Source organism: Rhinopithecus bieti, unplaced genomic scaffold (assembly GCF_001698545.2).
Source record: "Rhinopithecus bieti isolate Rb0 unplaced genomic scaffold, ASM169854v2 scaffold_31548, whole genome shotgun sequence".
NCBI classification, from domain to species: Eukaryota; Metazoa; Chordata; class Mammalia; order Primates; family Cercopithecidae; genus Rhinopithecus; species Rhinopithecus bieti.
The window spans coordinates 6,386,499-6,406,040 of record NW_016814470.1 but is presented as its reverse complement, the minus strand read 5'-3'; the positions used below and the strand labels follow the sequence as shown (position 1 = coordinate 6,406,040).

At 50.5% G+C, this 19,542-nt stretch overlaps 1 protein-coding gene across 3 annotated transcripts in view; it reads right to left on the bottom strand.

Annotated features, from left to right (window-relative positions):
- Positions 1-17,378: 17,378 nt before the first annotated feature.
- The window catches only part of IGDCC3 (immunoglobulin superfamily DCC subclass member 3), a 51,626-nt gene continuing 49,462 nt past the window's right edge, over positions 17,379-19,542 (bottom strand). For 2 of the 3 annotated variants that reach the window (XM_017851203.1, XM_017851205.1), the window contains one exon: positions 17,379-19,343. In XM_017851203.1, coding sequence (XP_017706692.1) covers positions 19,119-19,343 — 225 coding nt within the window. In that variant the 3' untranslated portion in view covers positions 17,379-19,118. The remainder of the gene's footprint in view (positions 19,344-19,542) is intronic. The other variant, XM_017851204.1, reaches the window with a different exon arrangement.

Genomic DNA, 19,542 nt, shown 5'->3' with positions numbered 1-19,542 from the left:
TGACTAACGTGGTAAAACCCCATCTCTACTAAAAATACAACAAGTAGCCGGGCGTGGTGGTGAGCACCTGTAGTCCCAGCTACTCTGGAGGCTAAGGCAGGACAGTCGCTTGAACCCGGGATGCAGAGGTTGCAGTAAGCCAAGATTGCACCACTGCACTCCAACCTGGGTGACAGTGCGAGGCTCTGTCTCATAAATAAACAAATAAATAAATAAATAAATAAATAAATAAATAAGGCCGGGCGTGGTGGCTCACACCTGTAATTCCAGCACTTTGGGAGGCCAAGGTGGGCAGATCGCCTGAGGTCAGGAGTTCGAGATCAGCCTGACCGACATGGAGAAACCCCATCTCTACTAAAAATACAAAATTAGCCAGGTGTGGTGGCTCATGCCTGTAATCCCAGAACTTTAGGAAGCCAAGGCGGGCAGATCATGAGGTCAGGAGATCAAGACCAGCCTGGCCAACATGGTAAAACCCCGTCTCTACTGAAAATACAAAAATTAGCTGAGTGTGGTAGCACATGCTTATAGTCCCAGCTACTTGGGAGGCTGAGGCAGGAGAATTGCTTGAACCAGGGAGTCGGAGGTTGTAGTGAGCCGAGATCACGCCACTGCACTCCAGCCTGGCGACAGAGTGAGACTCTATCTGTAAATAAATAAATAAATAGAATGTAAAATTGACCACAAGGCAGACTGATTTCATTTGAATTACGATTTATTTGACAAATATTTATGGAGAAGCTTCTCTGCTGGGCCCTGGGCCTGGGCTTTTCTACTGGACCTGGATATACAGGGGCAGTAACAGCCCCACAGTGAACTCTACCACATTGCAGCAAGCAGGCAGATGAGACAAAGGGTTGCAGAAGGAGAGAGGAGGGAGCAACTGCTTCTGCCCAAAAGAATCATGAAGACTTCATGGAGGTGACAGAGGCCTTGACACACTGAGAAATGGTCCAAGGAGAGGCACTGGGAGAGTGCGCCTCAGCTGTGAGGGATGGACTTCCTTCTGAGCTTTCTGGTTGTCGTCTGTGGGGATCGATGAGTCCCAGCGACTGCTCCTCTCGTGGCTAACACTAATTCACCGAGGAGCTATACATACTCCTTCCCTTCTTCCCTCCATGCTGGGGGTGCCTACAGGAGGTGAGAACATGCACTGGCCTTCCAGCTGAAAATCCAGGTCCCTCACCAAAATCAGGGCAGGCCAGCATCAGGGGCCTCCAGATGTAATGCACTGAAAAGGACACAGCCTGAACTCTGAGCTGTTTACACCAAACATATCTGACTAAGTAATCAGGAGGAAACATGAGACAAATCCACACTGTGGCTTACTCTGCAGGATAACTGGCCTTATCCCTTTCAGAAGTGTCAGCGCCATGGGAAACAAGAGCGGCTGGGGCTGCTCTGGAGAAGGGGGGGCAAAGAGAAGTGACAACCAAGGTGCATGAGTTGTGGCTGGATCTTGGATCAGGGAAACACAGCTGGGGAGGACAGTGTTGGGACAATTGGGAACAAATGATAATGGGTTATATATGAGATAATAGTATTTAGTCTTTTTCTTCTCTTTTCTCCTCTTCTCTTCTCTTTTCTTTTTTGAGACAGAGTCTCAATCTGTTGCCCAGGCTGGAGTGCATTGGCTCACTGCAACCTCTGCCTCCCTGGTTCAAGCAATTCTCCTGTTTCAGCCTCCCGAGTACCTGGGATCACAGGCATGGGCCACCATCCTCCTGTGGCTAACACTAATTCACCTAGGAGCTATGTACACTCCTTCCCTTCTTCTTCCCTCCGTACTGGGGGTAATTTTTGTATTTTAGTAGAGACGGGTTTTCACCATGTTGGCCATGCTGGTTTCAAAATCCTGACCTCAAGTAATCCGCCTACTTTGGCCTCCCAAAGTGCTGGGATTACAGGTGTGAGCCACTGCACCCAGCCTGAGGCCAACATGGTGTAACCCTGTCTCTTCTAAGAAAAGTACAAAAATTAGCTCGGGGCGGTGGCAGGCACCTGTAACCTGAGCACTTTGGAAGGCTGCTCGAGGCTGGAGGATCTCTTGAGTCCAGAAGTTCAAGACCCAGCTTGGGTAACCTGGTGAAACCCTGTCTCTATAAAAAATTAGCCAGGAGTGGTGGCAGGTGCCTAAAATCCCAGTTACTCAGGAGGCTTAGGCGCGAGGATCGCTGGAGCCCTGGAGGTGGAGGTTGCACTAAGCTGAGATCATGCCACTGCACTCCAGCCTGGGTGACAGAGGGAGACCTGTCTCAAAAAAAAAAAAAAGGAAAAGAAAAAAAAGAAATCAGGTCGGGTGCAGTGGCTCATGCCTATAATCCCAGCACTTTGGGAGGCTGGGAGGCTAAGGCAGGCAGATCATGAGGTCAGGAGTTCAAGACCAGCCTGCCCAACATGGTGAAACCCCGTCTCTAATAAAAATACAAAAATTAGCCAGGCGAGGTGGCGCCTGCCTGTAATCCCAGCTACTCAGGAGGCTGAGGCAGGAGAATCGCTTGAACCCGGGAGGTGGAGGTTGCAGTGAGCCGAGATTGTGCCACTGTATTCCAGCCTGGGTGACAGAGCGAGACTTTGTCTCAAAAAAAACAAAAAAGAAAAGAAAAGAAAAGAAAAAAAATAAGTGGCTCACGCCTGTAATCTCAGCACTCTGGGAGCCCAAGGTGGGCAGATCACTGAGCCCAGGAGTTCGAGACTAGCCTATATGGCAAAACCCTGTCTCTACGAAAGAGAGAAAAAAAAAAAAAGTAGCCAGATGTGATGGTGCATCCCTGTAGTCCCAGCTACTCAGGAGGCTGAGGTGGGAGATCACCTGAGCCTGGGGAGGTTGAGGCTGCAGTGAGCCATGTTCGCACCACTGCACTCCAGGGTGATAGAGTGAGTCCCTGTCGAAGAAAGAAGAAAGAAGAAAGAAGAAGAAGAGGAAGAAGAGGAAGAAGGGGGGGGGAGGAGGAGGAGGAAAGAAAAGGAGGTCTCACTATGTTGCCCAGGCTGGTCTCAAACTTCTGGGCTCAAGCGATCCTTCCACCTCTGCCTCCCAAAGTGCTGGGATTACAAGTGTGAGCCACTGCATCCAACCATTTTTCTCTTTTTTTAACAATGGAAAGAAAGTGTTTGTGATGTTGTTTCCCTAGGGTGGGAGGCTGTGGGAGAAGAAAACCCATTATTTTAAAAAGCAGAAAAAAAGCCATGGGACTTTCACCTCCTCCCTGTGACACCTGGAACCAGTTTTGGTGCCACTCAGAGCCTATTTCATTATCAGGGAAAGCAGGGATTGTGCTGGTGCCCATCCGGGTGGCTGTTGGGGACTGACTGAGAGAACATACCTGAGAAGCCTGGGCCGGTTGGTTAACTGTCACCTCAGCAGGCGAGGAAGACTTAGTGGGGACCTGGCTGTGGACTCTGGGGACTTCCCCTTCGTGGGAGATGCAGACATCTGCACTCCTTTGTTGCCCCTACCACCCTCACCCTATTTCCCAGTGGCTCCAGAGTAGATGCTCCCCACAAGATTTTCCAGCCCAAGGGGGCAGCCTGGAAACATGGCTTAGATCACCTTTGTTGGTTTCCAGCAAATTAAAATTTATCTTAGAGAGGAAATGGGGGGGGGGTTTTTTTTTTTTTTTTTTTTCTTTTTTCCTTTCTCCTTCTTAATGGGCCCTGATGAAGGAAATTAATGCGGGGAAGGGATCAGAAATACGATCCACCACTCGCCGGCACAAAAAGGTCAGGGGGCTCCCTGAGCCCTTAGAGGGGCAGCTGGGCACAGTATGTTTTATTATATAATTAACCTTGACCCTTCTGGGTTCAAAGAGAGAGGCTAGTTGGAAATAAATCAATAGTCTGGTCTGATCACTTCAAAGGCCACAGAACATGCTGGAAAATTCCATGTTGGCTCAGTGTGTAAATTGAAATAGGCTATGCAATGCTTTTTTAAAGGTGGGAGGGGGCTTTAGGTCTAAAATTGAAATTAATTGTGTATCCGCTTCCTTTAATCAGGCAATCAGGAGTCTTTATTGTGTATCTTGTGGGGGTTGGGGGGAGGCCTGGAGACAGCACTGTGACCTCCAAGTGACCACTGGGCCAAGCTCCAGGACAACAGGCTTCTCTTCAAGCCTAGGGAGCGCCTCCCTCCAGTAGCAGTGTGCGGTCATTTACTGGACGTCTGGAATTCTCAGAATCACCCAGCCATCACCATCGCAATACACGGCGTTTATTGAGTGCTTACTTTGCACCAGGTACCAAGGATTTTCCAGTTATTTTCTCATTTGATCCTCATAACAACCCAATTAGATAAGTACCATTATTATCTCTATTACCAATGAAGAAATTGTGGCTGAAGATCCAGAGCCACTCTGAGGTTTCCCCCTTTTTTTTTTTTTTTTTTTTTTTGAGGCAGCGTCTCACTCCATTGTCCAGGCTAGAGTGCAGTGGTGCCATCTTGGCTCACTGCAACCTCCGCTTCCTGGGTTCGAGTGATTCTCCTGCCTCAATCTCCCGAGTAGCTGAGATTATAGGTGCCTGCTACCAAGTCCAGCTAATTTTTGTATTTTTAGCAGAGACAGGGAGACAGGATTTCACCATGTTATGCAGGCTGGTCTCAAACTCCTGACCTCATATGATCCACCCACCTTGGTCTCCCAAAGTGCTGGTATTTCAGGTGTGAGCCACCGCGCCCAGCCAACTCTGAGGTTTTCAAAGTCCATTTCAATACCGTGGCTCAAGGAAGAGCTGCACATTTCTAGAGGTCCCATCTTCATGTTCTTTTCCCTCAAGTTGTGAGAAGGTAAATGGTGCCAGGCTGGTGTCTCTTCAAGTCTCCCTTGGCTTTATTCACCTTTCAGCTATTTCTGTCCTTTCCCTTCATCTTCTCTTTCTCCTTCCTTCTTTCACTCTTCCTCCATTTTTTTTTTTTTTTTTTTTTTTTTTTATTAATACGATTCTTGCTCTGTCGCCAGGCTAGAGTGCAATGGCACAATCTCAGCTTACCACAATCTCTGCCTCCTGGTTTCAAGCGATTCTCCTGCCTCAACCTCCTGAGTAGCTGGGACTACAGGTGCGCACCACCATGCCCAGCTAATTTTTGTATTTTTAGTAGAGAAGGGTTTCGCCATATTGGCCAGGATGGTCTTGATCTCTTGACCTTGAGATCCGCCCGCCTCAGCCTCCCAAAGTGCTAGAATTACAGGTGTGAGCCACCGCACCCGGCCTCAGTCTTCCTCTTTTCTGTCCTGATTTCATGCTTTCTTTCCACAAATATTTATTGAGAATTTAGTGCTACTCCATGGCAGCACTTGTGGTTCATAAAGACATAAGAACACCACACCTGTCCTTAGAAAACGTAATCCAAGGCAGGGCTCAGAGGCTCACACCTGTAATCCCAGCACTTTGGGAGGCTGAGGCAGGAGGATCATTTGAGCTCAGGAGTTCCAGACCAGCCTGGGCAACATGGTGAAAACCTGTCTCTACAAAAAAATATAAAAATTACGGCATGGTGGTGCATGTTAGTAATCTCAGCGACTTGGGAGACTGAGTGGGGAGGACTGTTTGAGCCCAGGAGGTTGAGGCTGCAGTGAACTGTGAACACACCATGGCACTCCAGCCTGGACAATGGAGTGAGACCCTGTCTCAAAAAGAAGAAGAAGAAAACATAATCTTAGATTCTCAGAGCAGAGTGACAGACATACATACTGTGCATAATGAGCTGCAGAAGGAAGTAGCTCTGTATAAGAGAATTCCCACTGGAGTCGCCCAGGCTGGTTTCAAGCCATGCACCCGCCTCAGCCTCCCAAAATGCTGGGATTACAGGCGTGAGCCAGTGCACTATGCCAAGGATTCCTTTTTTTTTTTTTTTTTTGAGGTGGAGTCTCACTCTGTCGCCGGGCTGGAGTGCAGTGGTGCGATCTCGGCTCACTGCAACCCCTACCTCCTGGGTTCAAGCGATTCTTCTGCCTCAGCCTCCCGAGTAGCTAGGACTACAGTAGCGTGTGCCACCACTCCCAGCTAATTTTTGTATTTTTAGTAGAGATGGAGTTTCACCATGTTGGCCAGGGTGGTCTCGATCTCTTGACCTTGTGATTCCACCACCTTGGCCTACCAAAATGCTGGGATTATAGGCGTGAGCCACTGCACCCAGCCAAGGATTACGTTTTCTTTTTCTTTTCTTTTCTTTTTTTGGGGGGGGGTGGGGACGGAGTCTTGCTCTGTCACCCCGGCTGGAGTGCATTGGCGCGATTTCGGCTTACTGCAAGCTCTGCCTCCCCTGCCTCCCGGGTTCACACCATTCTCCTGCCTCAGCCTCCCGAATACCTGGGACTACAGGCGCCCGCCACCATGCCCGGCTAATTTTTTGTATTTTTAGTAGAGACGGGGTTTCACCGTGTTAGCCAGGATGGTGTCAATCTCCTGACCTCGTGATCCACCCACCTCGGCCTCCCAAAGTGCTGGGATTACAGGTGTGAGCCACCGCGCCTGGCTGAGCCCACATTCTTAACCACTGGGCTATGCTGCCTCTTGTGAGGTGACCCTGATTGCCAGGCCGAAGGCACTGGACTGCTCTGGGAGCAATGTGGACATGTGGTAGGTTACAGATGCAGCCTGCATTTTGGGATATGCCCAACCTCCTCAACCGTCCCACTCAGGGAGGGAGGGGGCCTGACATTCCTGGGCCTCTTTTCACTCTTCAAAAAGAAAATCTCCCTTTTAGTTAATTTAGACCGCTGCCTGCCCCCCCACCCCTGCTGCCCCGACTGGACTCCCTGGTCCTCTTCTCCTCCCTACATAGATGTAAGTTAACAGCATAGGCTTTGAACAAGGAGTCTGAGGTTTGAGCCCCAGCTCCACCACCTCCCTTCTTGGAGCCTTGGTTTCCTTATCTCGGATGGGAGGATGATTGCAAGCCCAGCTCTGCCCACTGCACAGCTATGAGAGACATACATGAGGTGATACAGAGGAGTCTACAAAATGCCATAAGAGGCCGGGCACAGTGGCTAATGCCTGTAATCCCAGAACTTTTGGGAGGCTGAGGTGGGTGGATCATCTGAGGTCAGGAGTTCGAGACCAGCCTGACCAATAAGGAGAAACTCTGTCTCTACAAAAAATACAAAAATTAGCTGGGTGTAGTGGCAGGCGCCTCTAGTCCCAGCTACTCGGGAGGCTGAGACAGGAGAATTGCTTGAACGGGAGAGGCAGAGGGTGCAATGAGCCAAGATTGAGCCATTGTACTCCAGCCTGGCCGATGGAGCAAGACTCTGTCTAAAAACAAACAAACAAACAAACAAAAGCTATAAGAAGTAATAACTAGCTGAGTGCCATAACTCGTGCCTGTAATCCCAGCATTTTGGGAGGCCAAGGCAGCTGGTTCACTTGAGCTTAGGGGTTGGAGACCAGCCTGGGCAACATGGTGAAATCCCATCTCTACTAAAAGTACAGAAAAGTATGGCTGGGCACGGTGGTTCATGCCTGTAATCACAGAACTTTGGGAGGCAGAGGCAGGCAGATCACTCGAGGCCAGTAGTTTGAGACCAGCTTGGCCAACATGGGGAAAATTCCATTTATTCCAAAAAATACCAAAATTAGCCAGGTGTGGTGGTGGTACACACTTGTAGTCTCAGCTACTCAGCTGGCTGAGGCAGAAGAATTGTGTGAACCTGGGAGGCGGAGGTTGCAGTGAGCCAAGATTGTACGACTGCACCCCAGCCTGGGCGACAGAGCGAGACTCAGTCTCAAAAAAATAAAATAAAATAAAATAAAATAGGCCAAGCATGGTGGCTCATGCCTGTAATTGCAGCACTTTGGGAGGCTGAGGTGGGTGGATCACCTGAGGTTAGGAATTCGAGACCAGCCTGGCCAACATGGTGAACCCTCATCTCTACTAAAAATACAAAATTAGCTGGGTGTGGTGGCACATGCCTGTTCTTCCAGCTACTTGGGAGGCTGAGACAGGAGAATCACTTGAGATCGCGCCACTGCACTGCAGCCTGGACGAGACAGAGTAAGACTCCATCTCAAAAATAAATAAATAAATAAATAAAAATACAATATAGGTCGGGTGTGGTGGCTCATGCCTGTAAGCCTAGCACTTTGGGAGGCCAAGGTGGGCAGATCACCTAAGGTCAGGTGTTCGAGACCAGTCTGGCCAACATGGTGAAACCCCATCTCTACTAAAAAAATACAAAAATTAGCCGAGCGTGGTGGTGGGTGCCTGTAATCCCAGCTACTCAGGAGGATGAAACAGGAGAATCGCTTGAACCCAGAAAGCAGAGGTTGCAATGAGCTGAGATTGTACCACTGTACTCCAGCCTGAGTACTGTGAGATGGAGTGAGACTCCATCTCAAAACAAACAAACAAACAAAAAAAAAAAGTACAATACAAAAAAAAAAAAAAGGCCGGTTGCAGGGGCTCACATCTGTAATCCCAGCACTCTGAGAGGCAGGCAAATCCCTTGAGGTCAGAAGTTTGAAACCAGCCTGGCCAACATGGTGAAACCCCATCTCTACTAAAAATACAAAAATTAGCTGGGCATGGTGGTGGGCGCCTGTAATTCCAGCTACTTGGGAGGCTGAGGTAGGAGAATTGCTTGAGCCGTGGAGGCAGAGGTTTCAGTGAGCCAAGATCGCGCCACTGCACTCCAGCCTGCATGACAGAGGGAGACCCTGTCTCAAAAAAAAAAAGTCATAACAGAAGTAGCATCATTATCATTGGGAGGACTCCCTAGGGGCTCCTTCCCTTCCCTGAGGAAACTCTAGGCTATCTGACCCTTTCGATGACTTCCTGTCCACCTGGAAACCATGTAAGGCTTTCCTCAGACACATCAACCCACAAAAAGCGTATGCCCTAGAAATCTAGTGGTCATTCTTTCATACATTTATTGACCATCTGTTAGGTGGCAGGCCCCATGCAGCAAATGGAAGCCTTGGGCCTGCTCAGTGAGTTCCCCATGCACTTGCACACCTCCCAAGCTTTGCTCATGCTGTGCCTGCAGTCTTGGATGCCCTTTCCCTGTTTCCCCTCCTTTTCAAAGCCTTCTTTAATTCAGCACTTCAGGATCATTTCCTTCCGTTTCTACAATGTGCTGCTGCTACTCACCCACGTAAGTATTTGAATAGATTGCAGTTATTTGTATTCAAGCCTATAGATTCTCAGCTCACTGAGGGTCTGTCTCTCTCCTATGGGGCCCAGCGCATCTTAATTGCTGGGCTCAATTAGTCACCGGCAGGGATCAGGCCTCAGTTCCCGTGGCTGTAATCCTTGTTAATTCCACTGGGGGGCAGCAAAGTCCTCCAGTCACAGCCCTCCCAGGAGCCCAGCTTCCAGGCTGCAATGCTTGAACCAGAGGCTCCCTGGGCTCCAGGGAGGTCAGGCCAGCTGCAGGAGGCCCTTCGAGCTCACTCTTCTTTCTTTCTTCTTCTTTCTTCTTTCTTCCTTCTTCTTCCTTCCTCCTCCTCTTCCTCCCTCCCCCTCTTCCTCCTCCTCCTCCTTTTTTTTTGAGACAGAGTTTTGCACTTGTCACCCAGCCTGGAGTGCAGTGGCGCGATCTCGACTTACTGCAACCTCTGCCTGCTGGGTTCAAGCGATTCTTCTGCCTCAGCCTCCCAAGTAGCTGGGACTACAGGCGCCCGCCACCACGCCCGGCTAATTTTTGTATTTTTAATAGAGATGGGTTTTCACCATGTTCGCCAAGCTGGTCTCAAACTCCTGACCTTGTGATCCACCCGCCTTGGCCTCTCAGAGTGCTGGGATTACAGGCGTGAGTCACTGCGCCTGACTGCTCGCTTTCTTCTTTATCCCGCTCCCCTTTCCCTGGCATTCCTCTCCCCACCTTCCATCAACTTAGGGTCGCTTTGCCCTGCCTGCTCCAGTTTCTCTGCCTATTACAGTGAGATCTTTTGAACACTTAAACTGTGCACTTCACTTACATGAACTCAGTGAATCCTCTCAAACTCTTTTTTTTTTTTTTTTTTTTTTTGAGACGGAGTCTCGCTGTGTCGCCCAGGCTGGAGTGCAGTGGCGCGATCTCGGCTCACTGCAAGCTCCGCCTCCCGGGTTCCCGCCATTCTCCCGCCTCAGCCTCCAAGTAGCTGGGACTACAGGCGCCCGGCTAGTTTTTTGTATTTTAGTAGAGACGGGGTTTCACCGTGTTAGCCAGGAGGGTCTCCATCCCCTCCCCCCGTGATCCGCCCGCCTCGGCCTCCCAAAGTGCTGGGATTACAGGCTTGAGCCCCGCGCCCGGCCTTTTTTTTTTTTTAAATAACAGATCTATCAAGGTATAATTCATGTTCCATGTAATTCGCTGTTTAGGTGAACAATTCAGTGGTTTTCAGTATATTCAGGACTGTGCAACTGTCATTACAATTTTAGGACATTTTCATCACCCTAAGAAGAAACCCTATACCCGTTAGCTGTCACTCCCCATTTTCTCCCAACCCCTAGCCCCCATCAATCTGCTTTCAGTCTCTATAGACTTGCCGTTCTGGAAATATCCTATAGATGGAATTGTACAATATATGGGCCTTTGAGACTGGCTTCTTTCACTTAGCACCTGTGTAATGTTTTCCAGGTTCATCAGTGTTGCAGCACATATTCGTTTCATTTCAGTATTTTTTTTTAACTGCTAAATATCTCATTGTGTGGAGTGACCATATTTTGTTTCTGCATTCATCAGCTGATAGACAGTTGTTTCTGCCTTTTATCTACTGTAGCTAATGCTGCTGTGAACATCGATGTACAAGTTTTTGTGCAAGCATATGTTTTCTGTTTTCTTTTTTCCTTTTTTTTTTTTTTGAGATGGAGTCACTCTATCACCCAGGCTGGAGTGCAGTGGTGTGATCTTGGCTCACTGCAACCTCCGCCTCCTGGGTTCAAGCGATTCTCCTGCTTCAGCTTCCTGAGTAGCTGGGACTACAGGTACCCACCACCATGCCCGACTAATTTTTGTATTTTTAGTAGATACAGGGTTTTACCATGTTGGCCAGGCTGGTCTTGAACTCCTGACCTCAAGTGATCTGCCTGCCTCAGCCTCCCAAAGTGCTGGGATTACAGGCCTGAGCCACCGCGCCCGGGCAAGTGTATGTTTTCATTTCTCCTGAGTATACAGCTAGGAATGAAACTGCTGGGTCATCCAGTAGCTACATATTTAGACTTCGTTGTTGTTGTTTTGTTTGTTTGTTTTGAGTCAGGGTCTCCCTCTGTCACCCAGGCTGGACAGCAGTGGTGCCATCATAGCTCACTATCACTTCAAACTCCTGGGCTCAAATAATCCTCTAGCTTCAGCCTCCTGAGTAGCTGGGACTACAAGCATGAGCCACCACGCCCAGCCTGAGTTAGTTTTTTTTTTTTTTTTATATGGTGTAAAGGGTCCAAATTCATTTCTTTGCATATGAATATCCAGTTGTCTCAGCACCATTTGTTGAAAAGACTATTCTTTCTCTACTGAATTGTCTTGGCACCCTTGTCAAAAACCAATTGACTATAAATGTGAGAGTTTATTTCTGGACTCTTGGTGCTATTTTATTGATATATATGTTTACTCAGATGTCAGTACTACACTTTTTAATTATTGTAGCTTTGTAGTAAACCAAGAAAGTATGAGTCCTCCAACTTTGTTCTTTGTTTTCAAGATTGTTTTGGCTATTTGGAATCCCTTGCATTTCCATATAAATTTTCGAAGCAGCTCATCAGTTTCTGCAAAGAACCCAGGTGGGTCGACAACGCTTTGAGGTAGGGGCATATTATCTCTATTTTACAGACAAGGAAACAGAGGTGTAAAGAAGTTAAATCATGCCGGGCACGGTGGCTCACGCCTGTAATCCCAGCACTTTGGGAGGTGGAGGCGGGTGCATCTCGAAGTCAGGAGATCAAGACCACGGTGCAACCCCATCTCTACTAAAAATACAAAAAATTAGCCAGGCGCAGTGGCGGGTGCCTGTAGTCCCAGCTACTCGGGAGGCTGAGGCAGGAGAATGGTGTGAACCCGGGAGGTGGAGCTTGCAGTGAGCCGAGATCGCACCACTGCACTCCAACCTGGACGACAGAGCGAGACTCCATCTCAAAAAAAAGAAAAAAAAAAAAGTTAAATCATTTGCTCACACTTACACAACTAGGAAATAGCAGAGCCAGGGGTTCAAACCACATCAGTTGGACTCTAGTGTCCACAGCCTGGGCCACGGCCACCACCTTCTTAGCTCCAGAGGGTGCCATGCTTCTCATTAGAAGCAGGGAACGGTGACAGCTTGTTGCTCTCAATAGCAGGGCACTGGCTCTGAGCTCTGCACTAGCTCCCAGGTGGCAAAGGGCTGAAGGCATGTGGCCAACTGAGCCACCAGCTAAGTTGGAGAAGTTCCCCCATATAAGGTGACACCTCAGCTAGGTGTGGAAGGGGACAGCTCACTGTTCTCTGCTCCTGCTGGGGCTCCGGTTCTCCTCACCCCAGCCTCAGCCCAATAACTGGGGACTTGGTGGCCACAGGAGAGATGACCCCAAGCTTCCGGGCACAAAACTCTCCAATTGCTTGACCCAAGACACTGCTATAGCAACCAGGGATTGAACCAAAGTGTTCATTTTTGGTAGCTTTGTGACAGTGTCCCCAATACTCCCAGTTAGACACTCTGATTCCTTCAGTGGTTACCAAGAAAGTGCTGGCAACACAAGTCCACATAAGAGGGAGCCAGATTTTGAGGCAATGAGATAAAATGCAGCATAGGGAATCCTGGGCCTCTAGGGAAGGAAGCCCTGCCAGGGAGCGAGAGAGACATCTGCAGGAAGAGACACCGCGGTGAGGAGAAGCTGTGGGGAGCAGAGCCTGGCCAGAGGGTGGCTATTTTGGAGTAATAGCCAGGGCCAATCCTGCCTTGTGGTGGTGGCACGTGGTGCACGGTGACCAAGGGGCCATTCACATTTCTGGGAACTCAGAGTCCAGTGTTGATGCCTCTCGAGCCCAAGGAACCCTTCCCTTCTCTGCCAACCAGGCTCCTCCTCGGTCTCCTCTTAGCCCCTTCTTCTCCCCACTCCCTCCCTGTTCCAAGGTAGCTACGGGGGGGCCCAGGGGAGCAACAAAGCCCTCAGATCAGTCCCTTAAGTCCCCTCATACCCTGGACCTCCCAGGCTCCAGCGATCCTCACACCTCATCCTCCCGAGTAGCTGGGATTACAGGCATGTGCCACCATGCCTGGCTAATTTTCAAATTTTGTGTAGAGACGATTTTGCCATGTTGTCCAGCTGGTCTCGAATTCCTGGCCTCAAGCTGTCTCCCGCCTTGGCCTCCCAAAGTGCTGGGATTACACAGTGAGCCACTGTGCCCAGCCCTCTAATACCTCTTTGAGGGAGGGCCTTGGGTTTAGCTGTTCCTCTCCCTGACTTGAGCCTTAACTCAGAATTCAAGGCAGGCCCCCAGCCTTAGCTGCTCCCACTCACTCATTCCGTGTCCAGCCCCAGCATTCCCATAGGAGTTGGGGGTACCCTCTGTCTCCTGCCACCCCCAGCTGTGTCCCCACCAACCTCATGCACAGTCCCAGGGCCATGGGGTAGAGCTTTCCTCCCCTCCCTGCCTCCTGGCTCATATTTGTTCCCCACCTGTCCCTCCGGCGTGGCCCTGTAGTCATTTTATTTATTTATCTACCTATTTATTTGAGGCAGAGTCTCACTCTGTAGTCCAAGCTGGAGTGCAATGGCATGATCTCGGCTCACTGCTACCTCCGCCTCCTGAGCTCAAGCAATTCTCCCCAGCGGGTGAGCCACTGCTCCCTGCCCCTGTGGTCATTTTAAAACAGTCCATACATTCTTTGACCCTCCATTGAAAAGAAGACTCTAATTCCCCTCGAATTCCCTGAATGTGGCTTGCCTTAGCGACTTGTTCTAAAGAACTGAATATACCAGAAGTGATGATGCATCACTCGGGCCAGCATAGAAATGATGTTGCAGTTTCCACCTGGCTCTCTCTCTCAGGATGCTTGTCCTTGGAACCCAGCCACCATGCTGTGAGGAAGCCCAGGCCACACAGAGAGGCCACGTGGAGATGCTGGGCTCACAGCCAGCATCAGCCACCAGACTCGGGAGGGAGGAAGCCTTCAGAGGATCCCAGCCCCCAGGCTTCAAGCTGCCCACGCTGATGCAGAGTGCAGCAGAGACAGCTGCCCCTGAGCCCTGCCCAGGCTGCAGACTTGTAAGTCAAATAAATGTGATGTGAAACCACTGAGGTTTGACTGCACTCCAGTCTGGGCAACAGAGTGAGACCCTGTCTCTTAAAAAAAAAAAAAAAAAAAAAAAAAGGTTGGGCATGGTAGCTTACACCTGTAATCCCAGCACCTTGGGAGGCTGAGGTGGGCAGATCACGAGATTAGGAGATCAAGACCATCCTGGCTAACACAGTGAAACCCCGTCTCTACTAAAAATACAAAAAATTAGCCAGGCGTGGTGGCGGGCGCCCGTAGTCCCAGCTACTCAGGAGACTGAGGCAGGAGAATGGTGTGAACCTGGGAGGCAGAGCTTGCAGTGAGTGGAGATCATGCCACTGCACTCCAACCTGGGCGACAGGGTGAGACTTGGTCAAAAAATAAAGCCGGGTGCGGTGGCTTATGCCTGTAATCCCAGCATTTTGGAAGGCCGAGGCGGGCAGATCGTCTGAGCTCAGAAGTTCGAGACCAGCCTGGGCAACATAGCAAAAGTCCATCTCTACTAAAAATACAAAAAATTAGCCCAGTGTGGTGGCATGGGCCTGTAATCCCAGTTACTCGGGAGGCTGAGGCACGAGAATTGCTTGAACCGGGGAGGCAGAGGTTGCAATGAGCAGAAATCATGCCACTGCACTACAGCCTGGGTGACAGAGTAAGACTCTGTCTCAAAGAAAAAAAAAAAAAAAGGTTTGGGGTTGTTTGTTGCACAGCATTAGATGATTGGAACAGGTTGCAGCCTTGGTTGTGGCAGATTTCTGCCCAAAGATAGTTTGTGGGGGGCGGTGAGATTTGAGGGGGTTCTTCAGCCTGAGGCCTCTGGGCTATTTGAGATCTCAGGACCTGGATTCCAGTCAGGCCACTCAGCTTTGACACCTATTTCTGCTAACCTTCCTCACTGGAACCCTGCTCTGTCATCTACCCTAGCCTGGCTGAGACTCGTGATGGTTAGGCCAGGCCCTGCCTATATTTCCGTGGGTTTTGCATACAATTTGCATATATCTGCATGATCATACTTTGGTGGATTCTTTTTTTTTTTTTTTTTTTGGACAGAGTCTTGCTCTGTTGCCCAGGCTGAAGTGCAGTGTTGTAATCTCGGCTCACTGCAACACTCCACCTCCCGGGTTCCAAGCAATTCTTCCACCTCAGCCTCCCGAGAGCTGGGAATTACAGGTGTTGCACCACACGCCGGGTAAAAATTTTTGTATTTTTGGTAGAGATGACGGTTTCACCATGTGGCCAGGCTGGTCTTGAACTCCTGATCTCAGGAGTGATCCACCTGCCTTGGGCCTCCCAAAGTGCTGGGATTACAGGCGTGATGCACTGTGCCGAGCCCATGTTGGAACTCTTGTGAAAAATTTCACTTCAAAGTAGGGTTCTTGGATGGCCGGGGCGGTGGCTCAAGCCTGTAATCCCAGCACTTTTTGGGAGGGCCGCAGATGGAGCGGTCACGAGGTTCAGGAGATCGAGACCATCCTGGCTTAATCATGGTGAAACCCGATGTCATCTACTAAAAAATTACCAAAAGAATTAGCCGGGCGAGGTGTCTGGCGCCTGTTAGTCCCAGTACTCGGAGGCTGAGGCAGGAAATGGCGTAAAACCTCGGAGAGGGCGGGAGCTTGCAGAGCTGAGATCCGGCCACGTACTCGCAGCCTGAGGTGACAGAGCAAGGACTCCACTCTCCAAAAAAAAAAAAAAAAAAAAGAAGTAGAGTTCTGATCCTGAAAGGAACATCTGAAGGCACCTGGCCAGGCATCTTCAGAATGACGGCCTGTGTGGTAGTGGCTGGTGCCGTATAATCCCAGTCTCTTTGGGAGGCTGATGGCAGGAGAATTGCTTGAACTTGGGAGGCGGAGGTTGCAGTGAGCGACATCATGCCACTGCATCCAGGCTGGGTGCAAAATGAGACTCTCTCTCAAAAAAAAAAAAAAAAAAAGTCCAACATGTAATAAGACAGAAAAAAATATGGGAAAAAATATCGAGCTGGTCTGGGTGAGGGTGGGCAGAGAGAGTGAGGCCCTCCAGAGAGCTCCCCCTCACCCCAGCCATGGCCAGGGAACCCAATTTACCAACTGCTCTCCTGGTACGTTCCTCTCGAAAGGTGCCCCTGGGTTTAGAACCTGGCTTTCCAGGTCTGCCGAGCTTCCTGGGTGTGAACCCAGGCTTTGAAATTCACCAGCAGCTGCATTATGCCGCTGCCTCAAGTTTGAGGCCAGCTGAGACCTCCAGATCTTTGTCAGCGTAACTGCCATTAAGCCCAGCCTCTCTCGCACCTGTCTGAGCCATAGCAGCCCCAGTCACCTGGCTTCAGGAGCCTGGACTAAGAGACAATGGCAGAACAGAGAGGCCTGGTCGGAGTCCTGGCTGAGTGCCCTGGAGAGAATCACTCAGTCACAGCCTGTTTCCTCAGCTTCAGAATCGGGAGGAAACCAGTCCTTCCTCATAGACAGTGCATGAAAAGCACACAGCCCGGCCTGGCCAGCACCTGGAGAGTCCTCAACCTTGGTGGGCTGAGCAGGCAGTCTCCTCGCTGCTGGCCAAGGAGGCGTGGAGCGGTGGTCAGAATGCAGAGCCTGGAACCTGGCGGCCTGGCCTGGATACAAACTCGGATCCTGTGTGAGGATCAGACTGACCAACTGGCTGTGTGGGCTTTTGGACATTTTCTTCACCTCTCTTTTCTTGGTTTCATTAACAATAAAACGGAGATGACCGGTCAGGCACAGTGGCTCATGCCTGTAATCTCAGCACTTTGGGAGGCTGAGATGGACGGATTGCTTGAGGTCGGGAGTTCGAGACCAGCCTGGCCAACATAGCGAAACCTCGTCTCTACCAAAAATACAAAAATTAGCTGGGTGTGGTGGCACACTCCTGTAATCCCAGCTACTCAGGAGGCTGAGGCAGGAGAATTTCTTGAACCCGGGAGGCAGAGGTCGTGGTGAGCTGAGATTGTGCCACTGCACTCCAGCCTCGGCGACAGAGTAAAAAACTCTGTCTCAAAAAAATACATTAAATAAATAAAATGGAGATGACAGTCACTAGCATGTCTTCCTCACAGGGAGGGGTGAGGGCTCGGGAACTGCGCCTCGTGTGGCAGAGGTCTGTGGTGTGTGGGGTCTGCTGCAACTATCCCAGGTTCTGGGCCTATGAGGGCCCTGGCCCACCCAGCACCCTAGCCCCTCCCCCAGGGCCTGACACAGCCACCAAAAAACTCCAGGTTCACTTTGGCAACAGGACTTTTATTCAGTCAAAATGAGCAGAGTGTGACAAAACCCAAGTCAGGCCAGGTGACCCCCAGCCCCACCCTTCCCAAGGGAAAGAGGGAGGTTCCCGAGAGAAGCTGCCTTGGGAACAGAGGGGGCACTGCCTTGGAGTTTTGTGGCGCCCTGGGCATCCACACATCATTTGGGAGAAGGGAAGGGACTACCCTTCCCCAAGTCCACACAGACACAGCTCTAGTTTTCTAGGAAAACACCACAAATTCTATCTTCTTCAGCTAATTAACTAAAGTTCAGGGTGGGGGTGTCCCTAGAGGGTTGGGGGTCAGGGACTTTTATGGTCTAATCTCATTCTTAAGGAATACACTTATTTTTTTTTTCTTTAAAAAAAAGTTTTTCTTCTGCTATTTAAAAAAATGTTTCTGAGTGTAACCAAAAATAGGCATTTGTTTCCTTGGTTTTCTTTTCTTCTTCTTTAACTAAGTAGTTCAAAGAACAACACAACAGAAAAGAGAAACCAAAAGTCACAAGAACACAACCCTTAACACACCTTGTATAAAAATAGCTTCCGGCCGTGGCTGCTGACAGTGGGTGCTCCCCTGTCGAGGGGTGGATCAGGCTGGCTGGGTGCCTGAGGCTGGGGCGCCTCTGTAGGGGACACCCACACCCCCTCACCCTCACACACACCCATCCCACACATGGTACATTCCAGGGGCCGGGCCTGCAGGACAGGAGGCAGGCGGCCAGGTGATGCCACCCTCCCAAGCCCAGGTTCCTCATGAGCATCCCCATCAAGGATGGGCTGGCTCAAATGGGAGTGGACAGACAAGACGGGGACAGGCGGTGTGCTGGGAGGTGGCTCGTTTGGACAATTTATACTTCAAGGAACAAATTTCCTCTCATTTTTGGCTTCGTTCACATTTTCTCTCTGCCCAATCCATTTCTATTTCCGTAGGCCACAAGAGTTCCCCTTGGTGGCCTAACCTCTGGCCTCTCCTCTGCAGGAGAGGCAGGTGGGCTGTGGGCAGGAGGGGTGGGGAGGCAGGTCCAGTGACAACACAGCCCACAGAGCCAGCGAGCCTTGAGGTAGACATTTTCTTTCACACCCGGAAATGGGGAAATGCTTTTTTTTTTTTTTTTTTTTTACTCTGGACAACAGTGTGGGAAGGGAGAGGGGGGTCCCCATCAAGGGGGCTTGAGGTAGGAGTGCATTCGGGCTCTGTGGGGTAAGGAGGCTGAGGCCACTGCCCCACTGCCCCCAGGACATTCATTCCGGCTGAGGTAGGTGCTGAGAGCCAAAACAGCAAAAATCCATCCTGAGAAAACAAGGTCGGTGGAGGGTGACAGTGTCAGGGCCCAGCTACAGCAGGGTCATCTTTTGGAGTCTAATTCACCTTCCTCTATCTCTCTCCCTTTTGTTTTTTTTTGATTTTAAGTTTTGCTTTTTAAAGAAAAATGTTACTTCAGTTCCAAGTCACGTGGGTGCCAGGCAGAGGTGAGGGGGCGTCAGCCCAGGGAGGGAACGGGCTCCTGCAGGAACTACTCCAGCTCCTGATGGGTGTTGCGAGTGGGGGTCCCTGCCAAGGCTGCCTTGGGTTTTGACAACCCAAGAGGCAGTCAGGACAGAAATGCTGGGGAGCCCCCAGGACCATCCAAATCCCACATGACAGTAGAAATCTTGCTTTTGACCTGAGAATGGGCCCCCTCTCCGGCCACCCTCTGGAGCCTGCCAGACACTGGCTACTGTTCAGAGTGAGCTGGCTGGGTAACCCGGGCCTCTGCAGGCCTGGCAGCCTGGCCTTCACTGAGGAGGCCGGGGCCTCCATCTGGGGGTGGTGGGGCAGCCGCCAGGCCTGCGCAGGAGGCTGTGGCCTCCGCTGTCTTCCCCTCCATCAGGCCGCACCCCTGAAGTGGCAGCATGGAGAGTTGGGTCTCCTCACACGGGGCAGGGGCTGCAGGATCCTGCTGGGGAAAGAGCCCGTCACACAGGTGTGAGCTTGAGGGCCAGGGCGCCAGGCTCCAACTCAACCCCACTTGGGGCTTAGGGTCTCCAGGTCTCCCTGCCTGACTCAGGGGCACAGAGAGAAGACCTGCAGCTTGACTAAGGCCAATGATTGAGGCCCGTGGCCAAGGTGAAGGGGTGCAGGATCAGAGGGTGACGGTG